The sequence below is a fragment of the Lissotriton vulgaris genome, chromosome 12, assembly GCF_964263255.1.
Source record: "Lissotriton vulgaris chromosome 12, aLisVul1.2, whole genome shotgun sequence".
Classification (NCBI taxonomy): Eukaryota; Metazoa; Chordata; class Amphibia; order Caudata; family Salamandridae; genus Lissotriton; species Lissotriton vulgaris.
Genome location: NC_141700.1, coordinates 26,870,851 through 26,891,004, shown reverse-complemented (window position 1 = coordinate 26,891,004; position 20,154 = coordinate 26,870,851). Strand labels below are relative to the sequence as shown.

At 46.0% G+C, this 20,154-nt stretch overlaps 1 protein-coding gene across 1 annotated transcript in view; it reads right to left on the bottom strand.

The window, feature by feature from the left end:
- ANKLE1 (ankyrin repeat and LEM domain containing 1) overlaps nucleotides 1-20,154 on the bottom strand; it is a 33,303-nt gene that overhangs the window by 7,863 nt on the left and 5,286 nt on the right. Inside the window, exons 3-5 of the mRNA XM_086946827.1 lie at nucleotides 19,680-19,785; nucleotides 5,366-5,480; nucleotides 50-3,649 (exon numbers count right to left, since the gene is read on the bottom strand). Of these exons, the coding sequence (XP_086802953.1) occupies nucleotides 50-3,649; nucleotides 5,366-5,480; nucleotides 19,680-19,785 (3,821 nt within the window). The remainder of the gene's footprint in view (nucleotides 1-49; nucleotides 3,650-5,365; nucleotides 5,481-19,679; nucleotides 19,786-20,154) is intronic.

The following is a 20,154-nucleotide window of genomic DNA, read 5'->3' as shown; positions in this document are numbered from 1 at the left end:
TTGAGCATTGTACCCACAAAAAATATGTAGTAAACGGCCCAAATGTTACCTGACTGAGCCCCTTTTGTCTGTGGATCCTTCATCAACTTGTCTAGGAGTGCCAAGTAGACGCGTCTGGTCAAGCTGGTGACTGGCCCCGGATTCTCTCCAAATTCCCTCAGCTTTGCCATGATTTCATCATTGGAAAGTCTATAGAGTTCAGGTGAAATTTTGTGGCCATTAACCTTCAGGTTTTTTTTTCTTTTCACATTAGGCTCAGACAGCGGACTCTTGTAAGTCGTCCAGTCATAGATGATGGTATCGTTGGAGCTAGTAGAGTCCTGAGTCGAGTCGTCTGTGCACGGGTAGTGCCGCTCTATCAATGCATGTCCCTCCTCAGGGTCCATGTACAGATACTCAATGGGCTCATTCACATCCGTGCTCACGGGGCGTCCCCCGGGAGACAGGGGGAGGTTGAAACTAGGCAAGTCCGGAACTGGGTACAACGTATCCAAATTCTTACTCACTGCAGACACCGGATGAGAAGGCTGGATAGTGGATAATCTACTAAAACTGTACCTTGGCCTGAGAGGTGATCCTTCCTCCTCTAAACAAATGTGAGGGTACAAGAGTGTGCTGTGACATATGTCCCTGCTTTTATTTGGTCCAATTTCAGCATTGAGACACTTCAAACTGCCCATATCCAGATGAGGAGCAGCTCCAGAATGGTCTCCATCTTCTGTCATCCAAGTGTTATCCGACATGTTGCTGTCTGGGTCTGCAATCAGTGGAGAAATTAGTGGCCTGGCAGTATGGACAGCAAAGGGCATGCGCTCATCTGTGAACGAGGAAGATTTGTCGTCAGTGAAGAAATCAGTGAAGTTACAGTTTCCCTGTGGTTTAATTAATGTTGTTGGAATGGTATCGTCTGGTTCATTACCCCCAATTTCACCAGACGGGAGCAGCACTGTGGCAGAGTCATCGGGCTCATTACCCCCAGATCCAACAAAACCCTGTGATCGAAGCAGCGCTGTCGCAGGGGAATCGGCTAGCAAATTATTTCCATTAGAACCAGCGCTCGGAGATCGGAATAGCAATGTTGGGTTGGAGTCCTCAAGCCGATTCTCCCAAATTCGACCAATTCCCTGAGATCGGAGCATCACTGTTTGACTGGGATGATCAAGCCCAGAACACCCACCTTCTCCTTTGCCCCGAGAGTCAAGGAACAAAGCAGAGCTTCGATTTTCTGACGCATCCTCCTTAGTCTCTGGGGCACCAGTTTTACAGCACAATGTGCCTAGAGGCACAACATTTTCGTCAATGATTACAGTATCGTCCAGGCTGTGTGCTTCAAGTTGTTTTGTAGATGACTCTGGAAAATGTCCTAAGAGTCCTGCATCTTGGGAAAGAGGCCTCTCATCCTGGGAACTGGCATCTGTCATTTCACCACATGCACGAGGAGACTTACATCTTCGAAATGGGCTGAAAATCCGTGGACCCCTTTGAGGCATCTCTAAAGACTCATCAAAAAGTGAAGAGCTGCTGTTACGGGATGAGGACGAATTAACACGGCTCTTCGTTCGAGGCGTAATATAACAGGGACTTTTGCTTTGCTGCGACGAAGGCGACTGCACCATTTTAGTGGCAACCATCATCTTTCTGAGTTCTGAAGACAAGCTGGCATAGTTTGCATTTCCAGGAGAGGTATCCTGACCTGATGAATAGTCCCCTTGCAGCGTGTCAACAACTGGATTTTTTTGTTGTTGCTCTCGCTCCAACAGTACACTTTTTTGGAAATTATTGCTCAATGTGCCAGATCTTTCATCTAGAGAAGCGCCATTTTTACAGAGGTACACATCCACTGACAAGGTATCCGGATGCTGGCAATTTATCTCCTCCTCAGCCGTGGAACTGGCCTCCTGAACATCAACACTGTTGCCACACATTCCCGTAACCAGTCCCCCATTGCAAATTTGTCCTGGCTGAGCACGCTCTGCCAATGAATGTTCAGAAAGAAGAGATGACTTGTACTTCTTTGTGGAAAGCATCATAGCTTTTAATTGTGCACACATATCAAAGTCTTTAGGAGCAAGGACACCGTTTCGACTGGAGGCATCTGAGGTATGGGAATCATGTGTTGCAGGGTAAGCATCCTGTGTGGCAGGGGCAGTATTAACCTGTGAATTAGGGGCAGTGTTATCCCGAGAAGCAGGGGCAGTATTCTCCTGTGAAGTAGGAGCAGTATTCTCCTGTGAAGCACGGGTAACTGTAGGGTTTCCGTTCCTTCCACTCACTGCAGAAGCAGAATCTGCTACCAAGAAGTTTCTCTCTGTAGTTTGGGGCTCACTCCCACTTTCAGACTCTCCAGGTGCTGTACACCCTCTTTGTATTTCCTGTCGATTCCCACCGTGAAAAGAAAAACCTTCTGTATATTCTCCTTCGACAGCATTACATATCTCAGATTCTTTCCCAAACATATAGGTGAGTGGGGAGGTGTCAGACATCACATGCACATCCTGTGGAGTGAAGTCATGTCCTGGATGGGAATGCCACATGGGAAAGTTAAAATCGACTTCACAAAGACCAGGTTCTTTCTTAGGGACATTGCTCTTACTTCCTGAGAGTGAAGAGGCGTCCTGTTGAGTCTCCGAAGCAAGATCAGCTTCGCTTTCTTCAAAGTGTTGACTGTGGCTGCTGTCGTAGCTAGAAGCATCGCCTGTGCTAACATAACATTCGCTGTGGCAGCTATTGTACTTATCACTCTTTGGGCTAACGCTCTGATCATGTAAATCCGAATGCAAGCATCTGTCATCATCTGTGGTGCCTGTGAGCCTTGGATCTAGCATGGTTTTCTCTAAATCACAAGCTTCAGAGTTTTCACGTGAGAATACGTAGATGTGATCGGGTGACGTGACATCTAGACCTTGGCTTTTTTTTAACTCTGGAGTCAAGAAAGAGCCTCGAAAGCAGGTTTTCTCTACTGTGTCTGCGTCCCTGCCAATGGCAGAGTGGCTGCCTTTAGAGGTGGAACTCAAAGTGCAGGCTCCAGATATTTCCCAAGGTGTGTGGGGCTCCCCACCGGCTGTGGAATCAGCGGTGTTATGATGTGCCTCAGCGTAGCCACTGCATTGAGACAAGGTTCCAGTGAACACTGTTGGAGAGGTAATAATGTGCTGAGAGGCACTTGTCAAGTCACGTTTTGCTGAACTGTCACTGATACTTGAAGCGATTTGTTGTGTTGAGACATTGACCGACTGATCATCTCTGGCAGGAATGTGTCTAGCATTCAATGTGCGCATAGTGTTTACAACACTAAGGTGGGCAAATACAGGATGAGCACCAAAAAGCTGTTCATATGGATACGAGGCTGGGCTATCGGAGTTCACTGGTAAACTAGACTCTGTCCCCAGGGGAGGCATCTGGAGTCCAGACGATACTGAAACATCCAAGTGACACAAACTTTCTGGCAGGCTTTCCACAAAACTTGGCTGTTGGCTATGACTAGCGATGACCGTGTCGCTGAGGTGGCTATTCAGGTTTGGTCTGCTGGGAAGGGTGCACTGAAGGGACATTCGGGTGCTATTCAGGGGGCCAGCATCTGAGCATCTTATAGCATGCGTTTCTGAGAGTTCCGTGGTGTTATTGGTGTCTTCTTCCTCCAGATACCCATCTGTAAAGAACACAAGCATCCAGTTACTAATAGCCTCAAAAACAAACTATACTTCCCAGGGTGCAAGCAACTTCAATCTCCCCAAACAGTTCTACGACTAGGATAGCAAACTACACAGAAAGTTAAAGAATGTGTGAACTCTGTAGACACTCGCAAAGTGTACAGCGCTCAAATGAGATCTATAAAACACAGGCCTGTGATTTTCACTTATATACAATGCTGATCTTTAGCAGAAAATATTATCTTTAAAGAGACCTTGCTATCAAAACAAGATGGTGGATGCTTCAAATCAGGAAAGATTCAAAACGACCACTCCCGTGAAAAAAATTTGATTTTTTTGCGTAATAGGGAGAAAAAGCCTGGTGACCCTCTATATTGTATAGCAACACTGTTTTGGGGGCATTTCCAAATCCAGGAAGACTTCCTGGTTGAAAACAAAAGTCTGTGCCTGCCTCCACAGAATATCTGTTCCCCATCCTAATTCCGTCATCAGTGGAAAAAGAAAACATTCTAGCTTTAGCGGTGGCATTTAATGTAACAATCCTTAGCTACACGTAATGTCTTTTCCAAAGAATCTTTACACTGCACAGTATTTAAGGCATGGAAGCGACATCTCCTTTTTATGCGGGTTCCAAGTCTGGAAAGATGCCTGTCTCCCAGAGGACTCAAAGAATGAGGGAGGGTAATAGGTTTGGTGATGGCTTCTCACCTTTTGGTTTTGCCACTGTGTATTTTGTTTGAAGAGGTTTAGTGAGGTACAAGTAAGACCATTCAAAGATGGCTGGCTATGCATTTTCATGTGTTCAGATGAACAAGCTGCCCTCTCATAGTGGTTTCTGTTATACTTTGACAAAAACATTCCAAGATGGCTATCCGTGCACACATACACTAACATCAGAACGTGTTTTTTGTTATCAAGTATACCAAAAACAAATACAAGATGGTTGCTCTTGCATGCATGGGAAGCTATGTGAATGTTTTTGTTTTAGACTTCATTAAAATTCATTCACAAATAGCTACTTGGGAATGGTAAGGCATGTGCATGGAGGGGCAGCCATCTTTGAATCATTCCGAAATGGAACAGCAAAACAGTAAAAGAAATTAAACAAGACACCGGCCAACCAGCCCAGGCACTTTTTTTTTTTTAATATATATTGGGCCTCTTGCAGTGGTCATAACCAAAAGATGAAATGGGGTGAACTATTTCCAAAAGATGGGATGGCTTGAGGCAACCAATCAAAGTGAATGACACGTGAATACACCAATAATTGAAGAGCAGTAAAACGTTTGTGCGCTTTTATTTTTTCAAGAATTTGGTTAAAAAACAAAAGGTCTTGGCTAAAAACCAGATCTAAAAAGGAATTATGTGAGTAAAGCGCTGAATAGAGTCCTCGCACTCCCACTTTAGGTGGCTATAAAAATAAAAGAAATCACAGGGGAATTTACTGCGCTCTAACGAAGCTACTAATTAGGCACGTGTAGATGTCTACATCAGGGTAATCAGAGTACATGTTTCCATTGTTTTATTGTCCTCCCCAAAGTACTAAACCATTTGAAAAGTAGCTAAGAGAATTCATCACAGAGTTTGTAACTAATCGGTTATAAAGTGAATCCATTTATAAAGAGGCTTTTCTAGCCAACAGCACTTGGAGGGTAGATACATTTGAAACTCACTGGTATACATGTCAGTAAGGCACAGAAGGTTTTGGAACTTACCATCATACATGCCATTAGCGTTAGGGGGGCTGCTGCAATGATCGTAATGCTGGAGGATGAGGGCACATCTTCGATTTCCCTGCTCAATGGCCAGGTCAATAGCGCAGTTTCCATCCTTGGGATAAAAAGGCAAGACAAACTTTAGTACCGAACCAATGGTTTTTCACTGGAAAAGTGGTCTATATGTTTGCATAGGATGTACGATGTGACAGGGTAAAAAAATACATAGTGTCCTGTCAGTTAACGTGTTGGAGTCAAGCACTGGTAAAATCTCTCAGTGGGTTAAGTGCTTAATGGGAAGACATTTTTAAAATTACGAAATACACGTTAAAATCCCCACAGGACCAAGCGAAATTTCCCCCTTTACAGTCTGGTCCAGCATCAATTGTGAAGGTGTGGAGGGTTGTGGTGAGGCCGCAGAAATGGTCAACAGTAATAGTGATCCACGCTGAAGGATGGCAAGCCCGCAGTGACACTATAAAAATGTGTGAGGTGATGGAATGAAATATTGCATGTGCATGTCAACCTACAGCACATCACCCACGTCTCATTAATTTGGTCTCAATACTGCCCATGTGTTCAATTTGTCACCAACTGCAATGTGTAGACAGGCAGGGGTTGGGGGACGCGTGGGAGTTGGCAGGTGTTGCCAATGAGGGGGGAGAACCCTCAAAGTTAGAGCAACAGTTACTACTATGAGTAATTCATCATTAATTCAGTGTATTGGTATTTAATATTCTCAATATCTAAAAACAGATTAGCAAGTACAGAATCCCGGAAGTCTTTGTGGCAGGAAAGGACAGACGGTACTTGATGAACAGTTAACTAATCAGGAACTAGATGGAACTCCCAACATGGTTGCCAAAAAGATGCTCAACCTCACACACAACACCGGGTTACTTTTCCCTACACTGGCTCCATTTAGCCGAAGGGATCACCAAGGGACTGGATAACTTGTTCGGCAACACAAACATCGCTACACAAAAACGCTGAGCTCAAACATGAGCCATTATTGACTGCACCACCATCCCAAAGTCCCCCTTCGTGGAACTCAATGCCTGCTTGAATAGTTAGTAATGACAATCACCTCTAATTCTGGAAGGCATTAAAAACAATCTGTCGTTGTAAACACAAGATGCGGACAATGATGTATAAGCAAACAAAGTTTAATGTTTTGACCTTGGGAATAACAAATATTAACAGTCCGGAAAGGATTTTACAATTATAAAACTATAAAAAAAATTGCATTACTAATGCATGGCACAACATCCTGTTAAATACAAATTCTACACGTTTTAAATACAGGTTTTTTGAAAAACACCGCTTCTTTATTCAACATAAACAATGCAGACCATAAAAGAGGCAAATTATATGTCGTCTGTCCTAATGATGCCCCAGGCAGTTGTATGCCTAAGCACTCATGCGATTAGCCATTCTTCTTCTATCCATACACCTGCTCATTCATCCATGTACCTACTCTCGACTCAGAGGTGGCCACTGTCAAATGCTTCCAGTGCAGTTCGGGTGGCATAGTATATTACAAGTGACTAAAGATGATGAATTATTTTCAACTACTGTTGCATTCTAAAGCCAGATTGCCCTACAAATATATATATTTAAAAAAATACTGAATGCAGTACATTATGATAACTTCATAGATTTTGAATAAGATATGTGAAACGTGTGGCTAAAACAGGGCGAACAAAACCAGTCACCAAGAATTTATGCTTAAAATGTACAAATGACAGGGTATCATTGAAGTAACTGGGTGCAATGACACAGAGGTATAGAAATCTATATATGGTCTGTGGTTTAGTTAGTTATGTTTTAAAAGGCTAAGGCTATCCATGGCACAGATCTGAACCGCTGAATGACCAATGGAAACTACTATTTTGATTGTGAACCTAGTGATACAAGAAATTGCTCTGCATGTTTTATACATTTAAAACATCATTGCCCTTTCTTATTTTCCTTAATAGGAGTGTATTTGGAAAAATATATTCTTTCCCGCGTGTTTCACTGGAAAGGAGACAGTATATAAGCTAGTGCCAGAAAAATTTTCTTAAGGATTACACATGCCTTTTTAATAGCATAGATGGACAAATTACAACCATGCCATAATCAGCCTAGCTTGCATGAGAAGCCACATGCTATGGTACCATGGTACTGCATGGAGATTTTTTAATATGCTGACGTAGGAGAGAATTAAGCCAGGCAAGAGTTATAGTGGAGGGTAGGAGGGAGAGTAGGGGTTCACAGGATTTGGAGTGCAGGCAGGACATGCCGTTTTGAGTCTTGTTGTGCAAAGGCACATGGTAAGCAATTAGGTTGGAAGTTAAAGAGGGGATTCTCAAGCGAGTGAGGGGTGTTGAGATTCTCTTGTTTCGAATGTGGGTTTAAAAGACCAGGTCTATCAAGAGCATGTAGGTGCAAGGTTCAGCAGATTGTAGCACAAGTAATGAGTTGAGGAAGTACTGGAAGGAGGGCACATTGTTAGTTCAAATGGAAAAAGAATGCTGGTATCCTGGCCTAGAATAATTCCTTGCTTTTGAAAAGTGATGGTACTCTGGGTTCTGAAAATAAAGTGCAGGTTCGCAGTACACGACAATACTTTTACTTTTGAATCCCTGGATGAAACCAATGGCGCTGGAAACGTATTGGTAAGACTAAAAAAAGGAGAATGAATCAAGAATTGGTAGTAATGTATATCTATGAAAAACAACAACGAGGGAGCACTAAAAGAGAAAAACAAAGGGAAAACAATCACCATAGACCAAAAGGTTACAGAGTACACTACTATACTATACGCTCGGTAACCACATTTTGTGTGTCAAGGTCATATTTTCACTTATTCCATGCAGCCACAAATACCAACAACCACACTGGAATGTAAACAAGAGTCCCGAACTACAAACTAACCTTGTATCCCTCGGCCACTAGTCTTAAATATCTAATACCTTCTGTTTTGCTTACAAGTCTTAAAAGGTACTAAAACTGAAGGCAAAGATAGCCAATTGAAAAGATTATACTGACTGACATACTGAAGGGTTGTACTTGCAGAGATAAGGTTGGCTCTACTACCTGATGACGCTTCATATTGGGTAAAAAGTAATATCCTGCTCCGCAAAATATGAAGCCAACCGCTCCAGAAGTAACAACATTATCTGTTGCATAAGTGGCCGCCTCATTCATTTGAGGGTTCTTCTTCCAAGGCTTACACACTGAAAGGCTTTAGTCTACCCTTCTATTTAAAAATCAAAGCAATTACTGAAGAATCGGAAGGTCTTTAACCGAGGTCCATGCTACTGGTTAAACCGACATAAAAGTTCCTAACATTTGTGAACAGGCTAATAACCAACCAGGGTATTTATCTTGGGTGTTGCCCACTGAATAGGGGATGTCTGGAAGCAGTGGCAATTGTGAACGTTAGTCATAAAAATGACTGTTGTTCAGTACCCATCTAGAGCAAGGAACCAGCGGGTCAATTCAAGAGAGTTAAGAGGCGCCCTCGGAAAACAGCCTCTAACATTTGACCTTGGTCTTTGACTGCACAGCAAATATGATGATATAAGAACAAGATTTATAGGCCTATTTACAGTAATGCAGCTTGGAGCGCGTGAAAACATGAGCGTTCGTGCGAAGTGCTCTTTACAAAGAAAAAAGTTGTTCTTAAAACAGTTCCTAAAATGGGAACAATGGATGGATAGTACCAATTGGTCAAAGCTCTCTGGGAGGGCTAAACACAGAAAGAGGCATGACGTGTGCATGCCATGGACAAGGAGGGGGAGGGGGAGGCGGAGACGGGGGGGGGGGGAGAATATGCAAGCGATGATGGAGCCAGAAAATGGAAAGACTATGGGAGGGCTGAAGCGCACCTATTGAATACAACAGTATCTTTGAGAGAGCACATGTGCTGTCTAGTCCAGACCTAAAAAGGGACTCCTAGGCTAGTCTTGCTTCCACAGCGCAACAGAAATTAATTCAACCGGGTTCTTATAGTACCTTAATTGCATTTATTTATTTATTTATTTATTTTATTTTTAAGGTTTTATATAGCGCGAACAAGATCCTTGCAGATATCAGAGCGCTTTACAGAAACAGGAGGTGGGGTAGACAAACTTTTGGAGACATTATAATATTCGGTAGTGAGAGGGTTGCAAGGTAGGATAGCAATCGCATAAGAGTATACACACTAATAACAATCAGGAAACAAAAAATAGGAGCCGTGCAGTGTCTTTGCTCCCGTGGCGATCGAATAAGATTTTAGCACCCTAGCGGGTGTTGGTAGAGCAATCAGGTCATAGTATAAACCCTAGTAAACAAACTGGAAACCAATAATATAGAGTCCGTGCAATGGCTTTGATCCAGTAGCAATCAAACAAGAGTATAACACAGATAAACACTCAGGTAGCCGATAATATAGGGGCCGTGTAATGTCAATGTTCCAGTAACAATAGTGTTCAGGTAAACTTAGCCATAAGGATGGCTTTTACCTCTTTCTTGAAGAGAACAGTGGAGGGGATAAGCCTAGTTTCTGGCGGGAGTGCATTCCAGATCCTAGGTGCCATTCCTGAGAAGGAGCGTTTGTATGTTTTTTCCTTCCGGAATCTACGAGGTTTCAGGAGGAGGTTTTTTGTGCTTCTGTTGGATCTTGAGCCTCCTGATACAGTCAGCTTGTTAGTGAGGTAGTTGGGTGACTTGTGGTGTACGGCAGAGTGTGTCATACAGGCAATTTTCAGCTGTACTCTGGCTTCAAAAGGCAGCCAGTTCAGGGCTTTTAAGTCAGGGGATATATGCGAGTGTTTTCTTGAGCCAGTGATGAGTCTCGCGGCTGCGTTCAGCGAGGCTCTTAGTGGTGCCGTTGTTGTTCGGGGCAGCCCGCTGAGAGCCACAATTCCACAGTCTATGCGAGGAATGACTAGGGCTTGTACAGCAGTTTGGAAGTCCTTGGGTGGTAGGAAGGGTTTGAGTTTTCTCAGAGTGTTGATTTGGAAGTTGGCTCCTTTAGTTGCTTTGCTAATATGCTGCTGCATGTTGAGCTTGGAGTCAAGTGTGATGCCAAGGGATTTCGCAGAGTCCACGATGGTGGGTTGGACATTGAGTGCGGTTAGATGAGTGAGCCAGGTTTGGGTGATGGCCTTTTTCGCCGGAGGTGAGATCAGAAGGAACTCAGTTTTCAGCGCATTTAGTTTGAGGTGATTATCGGCCAGCCATGCTTGGGTGTTTCTTAGTGTGGCATTCAAAAGCTTGATGTCTTCCGGTGATTGTAGCTTGAGGTAGAGTTGAGTGTCATCGGCGTACATATGGAAGTGTACATTTGATGCTTGAAGCAGGGTAGTGAGTGGCTCCATGACGAGGTTGAACAATGTGGGGGATAGGGAGGAACCTTGAGGGACGCCAAGTGTTACGGGCACAGGTGAGGACAGTGCGTTGTTGATCTTGAACTTCTGAGACCTGTTGTGTAGAAAGGACGTGAACCATTTGAGAACAGTCCCGGATATGCCCATTCTGGTATTTAAGAGCTCCAGTAGATTCTCGTGTTTGACCGTATCGAATGCTGAGGAGAGATCAAGAAGGATGAGGAGGCAGGACTCATTGTGATCAAGGATTTGGATGGCGTCATCAATTATGTGTGTCATAGCCGTTTCTGTGCTATGTTTTGCTCTGAATCCTGATTGGTGAGGGTTGAGGAGGTCAAACTGATCAATGTGTTTTGTCAATTGGAGTTGAACGCATTTTTCTAGCAATTTGGCTAGAGTGGGGATATTGGTGATAGGGCGGTAATTGTTTAGGTCGGCCGGGTCAGCCGTGGGTTTCTTGAGTATAGGCGTGACTTGCCCTATCTTGAGGGAGTCTGGGATGAGTCCTTGTTGAAGGGAACCGTTGATGATTTTAGTCCAGAGTGGGAGGAGCAGGGGGGTGAAGGCTTTAACAGCATTGGCAGGTAGTGGGTCTGTGAGGTGATTAGCGGGCTTCAAGGTGCCGAGCAATTTGTGAATTGATTCTTCAGAATAGGTGTCGAAGGACGTCCATGAAGCGTTGTTTTTAGGTTGAGTGTTGGTTATGCAGATGGAGCAGGAGTATAGACTTACATCCTTGAGGAGATCACCTCTTATATTGTCGGTCTTTTGCTTGAAGAAAGTAGAAAAGTCCTCACAGCTTGGAATATCATTTTCTGAGATGTTAGGTTGTGGAGGTTGAGTTTTGGTTTGGATTTTGACTAACTCGAACAGTTTTCTTGGTCGGTTTTTTGCTTGGTCCAGCTGTTGGCTAAAGAAGACTGATTTCGAGCGTTTGATTTTTCTGAAGTAGGCGTTTCTCTTATTCTTAAGCGTTTTAAGGTGCAGTGCTGAGGGGTCAGATCTCCACGTGCGCTCTGCCATGCGCATAGCACGTCTGTCTTCATTGAGTCTACCATCATACCATGGGTTCGAGTTTTTGGTGGAGACTCTTTTCAGTTGCAGGGGGGCGGCTTCATTGATTATGGAGGTCATAGTGTCTAGGTAGAGGTCGGTCAGAGAATGAACATCAGACACGCCAGCCGGGGGAAGCAGGAGACTGCCTGTGTGGGCAGGCAAGGAGTTTCGGTTAAGATTCTTCATGTCCCTCTTCCAGATCTTGATTTTGGTAGGTTGAGCCGGGTTCAGTTTGACCTTTTCGTTGATGAAGAAGGTGATAATGTGGTGGTCTGACCAGTCACAGGGTTGGATTGCCTCCAGCTGGGTAGAGTCTTCTTTGGCGATGATAAGGTCGAGGATAGAGCCTTTTTCATGTGTCGGACGGTTGCAGATTTGGGTGAGGTCAAGTGCGTTGAGGAAGGTTTTGAGGCTATTCACCACAGCGTCTTTCTGGTCGTTCCAGTGGAGGTTGAAATCTCCCAAGTAGATTTGAGTGATCTGTCGACCGGCGTTGGTGGTTATCGTGTCCATGAGTTGTTGGTAGAAGGTGAGGTTATCCCCAGGTGGGTGGTAGATGACATGTAGAGAGCATACAGGTTTGCCCTCGCTAGTAATATCGAGGCAGATGAGTTCGCAGGAGGTGAGGGAGGGGGAGGGACCTTTAGTAACAGCGAGGTTGCTCCTATAGATGCATGCAATTCCCCCGCCCGTCTTGCCATTTCTGTCCAGTCTAATAATGTGATAGTTGGGGGGGACTAGTATGTCCATTATAGGTGTGGAGGCTTCAGTTAGCCACGTTTCCGTCAGGATGGCTAGGTCAAGGTCCATTGATAAGATCAGATCCGCGATGTCGGAGGAGTGTCTCGGGGCCGATCTGCAGTTGAGCAGGATACACTTTAGTCTGGGGGTGAGGAGAGTGGACGAGTGTTCTAGGGAGAGGGGGACTTTTCTGAGGTTACTGGGGACGGAGCTTCTGTTGCTCAGTGTGGGAGGCCTGAGGGGATTTGTGAGGATCGTGGGTATGGGAAGGTGTGTGGTGGGTGGGTGTTTAGTGGGACCTGGGCCGTATGAACGGAGTAGAGTGTATAAGTCTCGCTCAGAAAGGGGGTTTAGGGTGCGCCGGGGGCGATCAGTGGCCTTGCGATCAGGGATAGAGGGCCAAGGCGGGGAGCGATGAGTGAAACGGTTTGAGGGGCGGGTGGTGTACTTGTTGGGCGCGGAAGTGGTGGGTAGGGGGTGTCTGGGGTGTGCGAAAAAAAGTTCTTTGATGGTGTGAAGATCTTCTTTGACTTGTAGGAGGGTGGATATGATCATGTCCAGGGTTGGATTGGGGATGGTATTGGGGCTGAGAGCAGTGGGTGCGTGAATGAGTGGGGTAGTGGGGTGAGCAATGGACTGATTGGGGAGGGGTGTGCGCGCGACAGTGCAGGGCTCTGCGGCCGTAGCAGGAGGGATGGCGTTCGATGGATGAGAGGGCTCTGCGGCCGTAGCAGGAGGGATGGCATTCGATGGATGAGAGAGTTTGTGAGTAAGGAGCGTTGGTGAGGAAGGGGGGAGGTTGGTGGCGTAGGTGATGGCGCTGGTGGAAGGCGGCGCATGTGAGTTGGGGAATGAGTGTAGGCCGGAGCAGGTGGGGGTGAGGTTAGGGTAGTGGGGGCTAAGAATGGGGGGGGTTAGAGGATAACTGGTTAGGCTAGGGGAGATGATGTGTTCAGTGGGGCTGCCCGGGGTAGTGGGGTAGTGGGGAGTGAGAATGGGGGGGGAGATAGGGTGAGAGTTGGTCATGTCGCGGGGCGTGGGAGATATGCACAGGGCGGTGGAGGTGTGTTTTGTGAGACTAGTTGGGAGAGTGGGGTAGTGGTGATTAAGAATGGAGGGGGAGATAGGGTGGGAGATGGGTCTGTCACAGGGGATGGGAGAAAAGAGGGCGGCGATGGGTTCTGCATGATTCGTGGGAGGTGAGAGGTGGGGGGTAGGGAGGGTTGGGGTATGGAGAATGTATGACGGGGAGTGATCTTCCTCAGCTCGAGAGAGGGAGATGGTCCTGTCACGGGGCGGGGCAGATAGGATCAGGGGGGAAGTAGGTTCTGACGGACCTGAAGGAGGTGTGAGGTGTGGGCTAGGGAGGGTGGGGGTATGGAGGGTGTAGGAGTGAACTTCGCCAGTGAGTGAGGAGAGTGGAGAAGAAGCTACCACGGGTTGGTGACTGACTACAGCGCTGAGAGGAGAGGAGAGGGGTGTGTCGCTCAGATGTTGTGACCGGTTAGATTGATGATTGGAAGTAGAGGGTGTTGAGTAGTCTGAGGAGTTAGGAAAGGGGAGCCGCATGTTGGAGATATGTTCAATGAAGGTGGGGAACAGGTTGTCAAGTAGATTAAGGTTCCTATCTGTCGATTGGAGTAGGATGATCCCATTGTTGTAAATGGTGATGGTGGCCTTGCCTGGGAAAACTTGGGATGGTGTGATAGAGAGCGTTAGACCATGAGCGGATTTTCTGGAGGTGGAGACAGTGAGAATGGAGAGGAACGCTTTCCTCCATTGTGCTCTGCGTAAAGTGTAGAGGATGATGTCGGTGCTCGTGGCTCCATTGATCAGTGAATAGTAGGTGTCCACAAACGGTGTATCAGGGTGGGCCTTCAGGCAGTTGTGTTTGAAGCGTTTGGCATTTTTTTTGGTGCATTCAGGTGGGTAGTTAATTTTGTACGTGTGCTTGCCTATGCGTTCCATGGTGGTGGAGGTGTTGGTTAGAGAGGGGGGGTATGCGTGTGTGAGTGGGTGACGTTACCGGGCTCTAGGAATGCTAAGAGGTGAAGTGCCCATGCGTTCAATGGTAGAGGAGGTGTAGGATGGGGAGGGGGGTGTGCGTGGGTGAATGGGTGACGTTACAGGGCTCTTAGAATGATACGAAAGTGCAAAGAGAATGACGAATTAGGGATAGCCATAGGTATGGGCAGTTTAATGCCGATGACTAGTCTGGGATGGCCACCAGAGTTGAGGACTAGTCTAAGATGGCTGCCAAAATGGACTGTAGGGGGGCCGGAGTAGTAGTCCTTTGTCAGTTGTTGTTGTTGGGGTTTATAGGGTTAAGTTTCCCTTTCTACTCTGGGGCAGTCGAATTAGTCCAGCTTCTATGTTGCTAGGAGAGGACCAGCTTCTATGTTGCACGCGGGAGGAGAGAGCCTTATCTCCGTTTTGATGACCCCTGGCCGCGTTGGTATGCTGCCTCATGGTCATCTGTGGGCAGTGGAGGCGATTTATTGCAGCAGTTAATGGCCCCTGCCCTTTTAGACAATGTGGAGTGGAGAGGGAAAAGACCGTTATGCTCGTGTCGTTAGTTTGAAAGTTTGAAAGCCTCTGCAGTTTTTACAAAGTTCCGGGTAGAGAATGAAAAGCCGGCATGGGTGATAAAATAACAGTTTGCATGCCAGTACCTTAAAAACTTCGGTGCCTCGCGGTTCCCAGGTTAGTGTTCCACGCAGTGAGCCCCAGAAGAACTCCCCGAGGCGAGCCACTACACAGACCGGTCCGGGGCTCCCCGGGGTCCTAGTCACCGGTGCAGGCGGTCCACCTGTCAGGAGAAGTCGGTCGGAAGAGCTAAGGGGGCGGGCTCACAGGTGTAAGTACTCTTCGAAGAACAACTACAAAAGGTACACATGCTTCTAAACTGCACTGTCACTTGCACCTTTTGTGCTGCAGGCCCTTCCTCTTACTTACTTTTAAGCAAAAACGGGCCCTCTACCTTACACCTCATGTTCACACTGTGTAGGGTCTGATGGGCAGCATCCCAAGACTTCCAGGTCAATTTCCGTGTGTCACTAGCTCCTCAATAATCGTTCTTGACACCTTTATGTGTGAGGAGTAAAAAGTCAGGATATTTGGCATCGTACACCAGCTGGGTGATGAAGACACCTCAAAAAAAGACAGTGTGACATAAAAAGAGATAGATGGCCAGGAAAGTTATTAGAATTCCCTACCCTGTTTGGTCTTGATGCAGCTCAGACAGAAACAGCAAGTGAAGTAATGCAGCTCCCAAACAGGAGAATAAAGCACCACATAAATGTTGTACTTACCTTGGCTTCTTTCTCTTTTTCTTGTTCCCCATTTCTCTTCATATTACTGTCTCTACTCACGGACATGTGAATATCTAAAGCAACAATACTTTGTCTCCACGCGAGGAACGCCGGCTCATGAAGTCTGGTAAAAGCTGCCTAACATTCAAACAAGGTCTTACCAAATTACAACTCCCATGAGAAAATGCATTGAAACTATATGTGTACAACAAGTTACAGCTCAGGACTGAAGCAGCAACATTATGCAGAGTCATTAGAGACAAAAGACAACACTGGGAAGGAGGATCAGTCAATAGCCGGGATAGTATGCATTTGAGGGAGCCATCTTCTTATCAGGAATGGTGAACAACATTGATCATGATAAGTAAATATGAAAGCTCATTAACAACTTTGGTGCTAGCAGTTGAATTGCTATAAAAAAAAAAAAAGTTGTCAACAATTATAAAAATAAAACATAAAAAACATTTTAAAATCATTCTATTGCGCTCAGAGAGGCCCATCTCAAGACCATGATGGACTGGTACCTTCACCCCTCCAAGCTCAAGCGCATCTTCCCTAGCACCTCCGATATATGCTGGAGGGGATGCGGCCAACTGGGAGATTTTCAACATATTTGGTGGGACTGCCCCTCCATTAGACCCTAATGAGAGGAAATCTTGGCACACATTAAGGAGATGTTAGGCTACACTATCCCGACTGATATGGCGGGGGTTCTTCTGGGACTGCGTGACCCATCTCTTTTGCACCAGACCAAGGCAGACAAAATGATCATGTGGCTTTGCATTGGAGCAGCCAAGATTACCTTGGCGGCTGCCTGGAAAAAGGAAGCCCCAGCTTTTCTCTCTGGCATGCCCGCCTCTGGCAACTCCTGAGTCTGAAGAGGATGGCGGACATCTTCAGAGATGACTTTAAAAATTTTGAATTTCGATGGGGCCCTCTAGTGTCATTCCTCTCCCGGGGTCTCCCGTCTGCGGTGTGCCCTTCCTCCATCAGGGCACTACATATCTTTCAGGTTTGAGCGCCTCACTAACGCTGTCACACTGTCTCCTCTCAGTCCCGTTCAATTGCCTACTCTCCCTTGTTCGTTGTCCTGTGCTTTAGTTTGGCCGCCACCATGAGGGGTGGGGGGTGGGTGAGGAGGGGGGGGGTAAGGGGGATGGGGGTTTGTTTGCTTACTTCGAATGCGCAGCTTGCCTCCTGTTGAGGCCACTCGACGCTCGCCAGCTCTTCTACGCCTCCTTCAACTTCTCTGGGGGAGTCTCCCTATGGACATTGCAGTTGGAACGACGTTATGCTACTCTCTACGACTGGTCTATGTTTGGGTGGTCCCCCACGATTTTACCAGCCTGACTACTGTTCGGGGGTGGGGGTTTCTCAACTTTCAATGGCTTGTGTATGCTACCTCTGATTGCCTTCTCTACTTGTTTTTGACGTCTGCTGACTTGCATACTCCCCTGCGAGGGACTGCTGGCGTTTGCCATGATTCTCAATGCACTGTTTACTCGTGTATATTTCAATAAAAATATTTTTGACAAAAAACATTTTAAATGTCTCAACATTAATTACCTAATAGTTGCAACATGTATTCCGTTTTAGTTGCTATTCTTGTTTTGTCTCAGTTTGTGTACTTTACAAAGGGGTGCTGTAGGCAAGCTTGTCCTGAGAGCCCAGATGTCTCGGAACCTATGGCTGTGGAAGTGACGTCAGTGGTTAGCAACCGTCGCTTGGAGAGAAGTCCAGAAATGCAGAGCTTGGGTATGGTCAAGGGTACAGTGGGGGAGTGTTGGGCTTCGCTGGGGAAAAGTATTGCTGATGTGGAAGTCAGGGATTCAGCTCACTTTGCTTAATGTGGTGTGCGCGGTGTGTAAGCTTTCACTCGGAGAGTGTGATAACATTAGCGCACGCGTGAAGCGCTCTTTATAAAAAAAAAAAAAAGTGGCTCTTAAAACAGTTCCTAAAATGGGAACAGTGGATGGATAGTAGTAATTCTCTTGGGTAGGGTTAAACACAGGAAGAGGCATGACGCATGCATGCCATGGAGAAATGGGGAGAAAGAATATGAGAAAGACGATGGTGCCAGCAAATGAGAAGCCTGTAGGCGGGCTGAAGCCCACATATTGAATACAACATACTCTTCAAGGCAGCCCATGCACTGTCTGGCCGAGAACTAAATATGAAGGTCCTCACGGCCTTCTCAGGAGTTAAGAACAACACAAATGTTTCGATACAATACATTTTCTACGTTTACCTGCTGAGAAAGCATTTCTAGGACAATGTTTGGCTCCCCATGCAGCTGCCCTGCAGAGTTCTGGGAAGGAAGCTTTTGTGGAATACTCCATATGTTACCTTGGTCTCGAACTGACATCACTGAGCACTACAGGTTTTGGTCCAATGAGAAAGGCCTGCCTGTTGAGAGAGGGACAAATCTGGCTGGCCCTGAAGAAGAAGAGTCTGTCCAGACAAAGAAGACCACCCTGGCCTGAAAAGCACCCAGAGAAGCAGGCTATTTGAGCATGTGAAGCCACGATTGACCCATGCTGCAGAGGGTCTCCCTGTCTCTTCGCAGTTCCAATCAAGTACAGCAAAAGTCTACAAACAAGCACACATCATCCGGAGGAGGGCTGCATTTACATTACCACGTGTTTCATGCAGTGGTAGTGAGATGCTGAGATCGAGTGGAAGGAGGTGCAAAGGACTATAGACTGATTTCCTACCTACAACACAGAGAACTTGAGTAAAAAGTGTGACGCCGCATTTGACTTGTGGCGAAATGTAAACTGCTCCTGAGCCTTTTCATTGGTTCTACAATAATTTTTCGAAGGGACAGATCAAACCTGTGTAAGTGAGAGCACAAAGGAGGTTTTTGGGATGGGGGGGGGGCCTAAGGGATGTAACACTCACAAGAGAGTTGTGATCAGGTGTACCACCCTGTATGCTGGACTTAATTGCTTAGTATTGAGTACTGCTGTGCCCCAACCCACACTACTTCCAGGAAAAGCCTGTGACTGAGTGACCTCTCTACCGTGATATTTAATTGCTGAAGAGGTTGTACTTGGAGCAGTTTTCAGAGCCATAGTAGGATGAACCCCAAGACATCGGCGGTAATCTACCTCAAGCACCAGGGTTGGAGCCCAGTAGCTCATTTACCCTGTGGCCCACCGAACGTGGTCTGACAAGGATGAACCTTTGGTGAAAGGTTAGTTCTATGAAATGATTCTCAATGGCTTTTTGTCACAACTACCAACCTACTCCAAATTCCTGGTCCACCACCTTGACACCATCCCAAGCTTTAAAATCCACAATGGAAACAAGGCAACCAATAAATGTCTTCCATCTACTGTCACCTCCTGAAGTTTGTTTTCAGAACTGTTGTCCAACACATTTCGAAGGAAGCAATGAGCTTCTGTAAAAGCGAGCAACCTGCCTTTACACCACGCTTTCTAAATATCACCTGCTACAGTGCTGCCAGTCATGAAGAAAGTACTTACTGGCTCTACACTGCAAAACTGGAGACCATGAAGCGGAGGAAAAAGACAAGATGGCGCATTCTCCTGCTATGCACCGAGGATCTGGCATACAATCGCAATTCAGCTCCAGTAAGTTCTATTCACCTTCATTTGCAGAAAGAACAGTTATTTCCTTCAAGATTTTGCAATCACAGGGTGGGTAGCTGGCCAAGCACTAAATTGTGAGCGGTTATTATTAAGTGTATAGAAAACAAGCTGTTTGGATGGGAATATCCTTACTAGGAACATGAGTGCAATAAATACCACATATGGATACTCAAAGGGGACACTGGTAAACCATGGCTGTAGACAACTGGGGAGGACAAGAACTTATACGAACCTGATCTCCAAGCGTGGGGTCGCCTCCTTTCTTCAGCAAAAGTTTCAGGCACTTGGAACAGCCCCAAGATGCTGCTACATGCAAAGGTGTCAGTCCATCAACTGATCTGGAAAACAAAAATATATAGATGAGAAAACAAAAATATATAGATGAGATTTCACCCGAGACGTTATTAGGTAGCCTGCTATGCTGGCTACAGTTTCCATATCTCTTTTGTGGTGTCTACGTTCAAACTGCTCTAACAAAATGATATGTGCTCATATGTTTTCACACTGTTTCAGCCAATTATGTCTCAGAAGTTCAGCCGGCCTGGTAAACACAAACGCTTCTCTGAGGCATGTACAGGCTTCAAGTACACTGGAAGTGAGTGACTTGTAAGATGGGGTGGCTCAAAAGAAGACCAGCAACCTACCTCTGAAGTAAATCAGATACCCTAAATCAACTCTAATTAGAGTTTCATAAACGTTCTGACCGC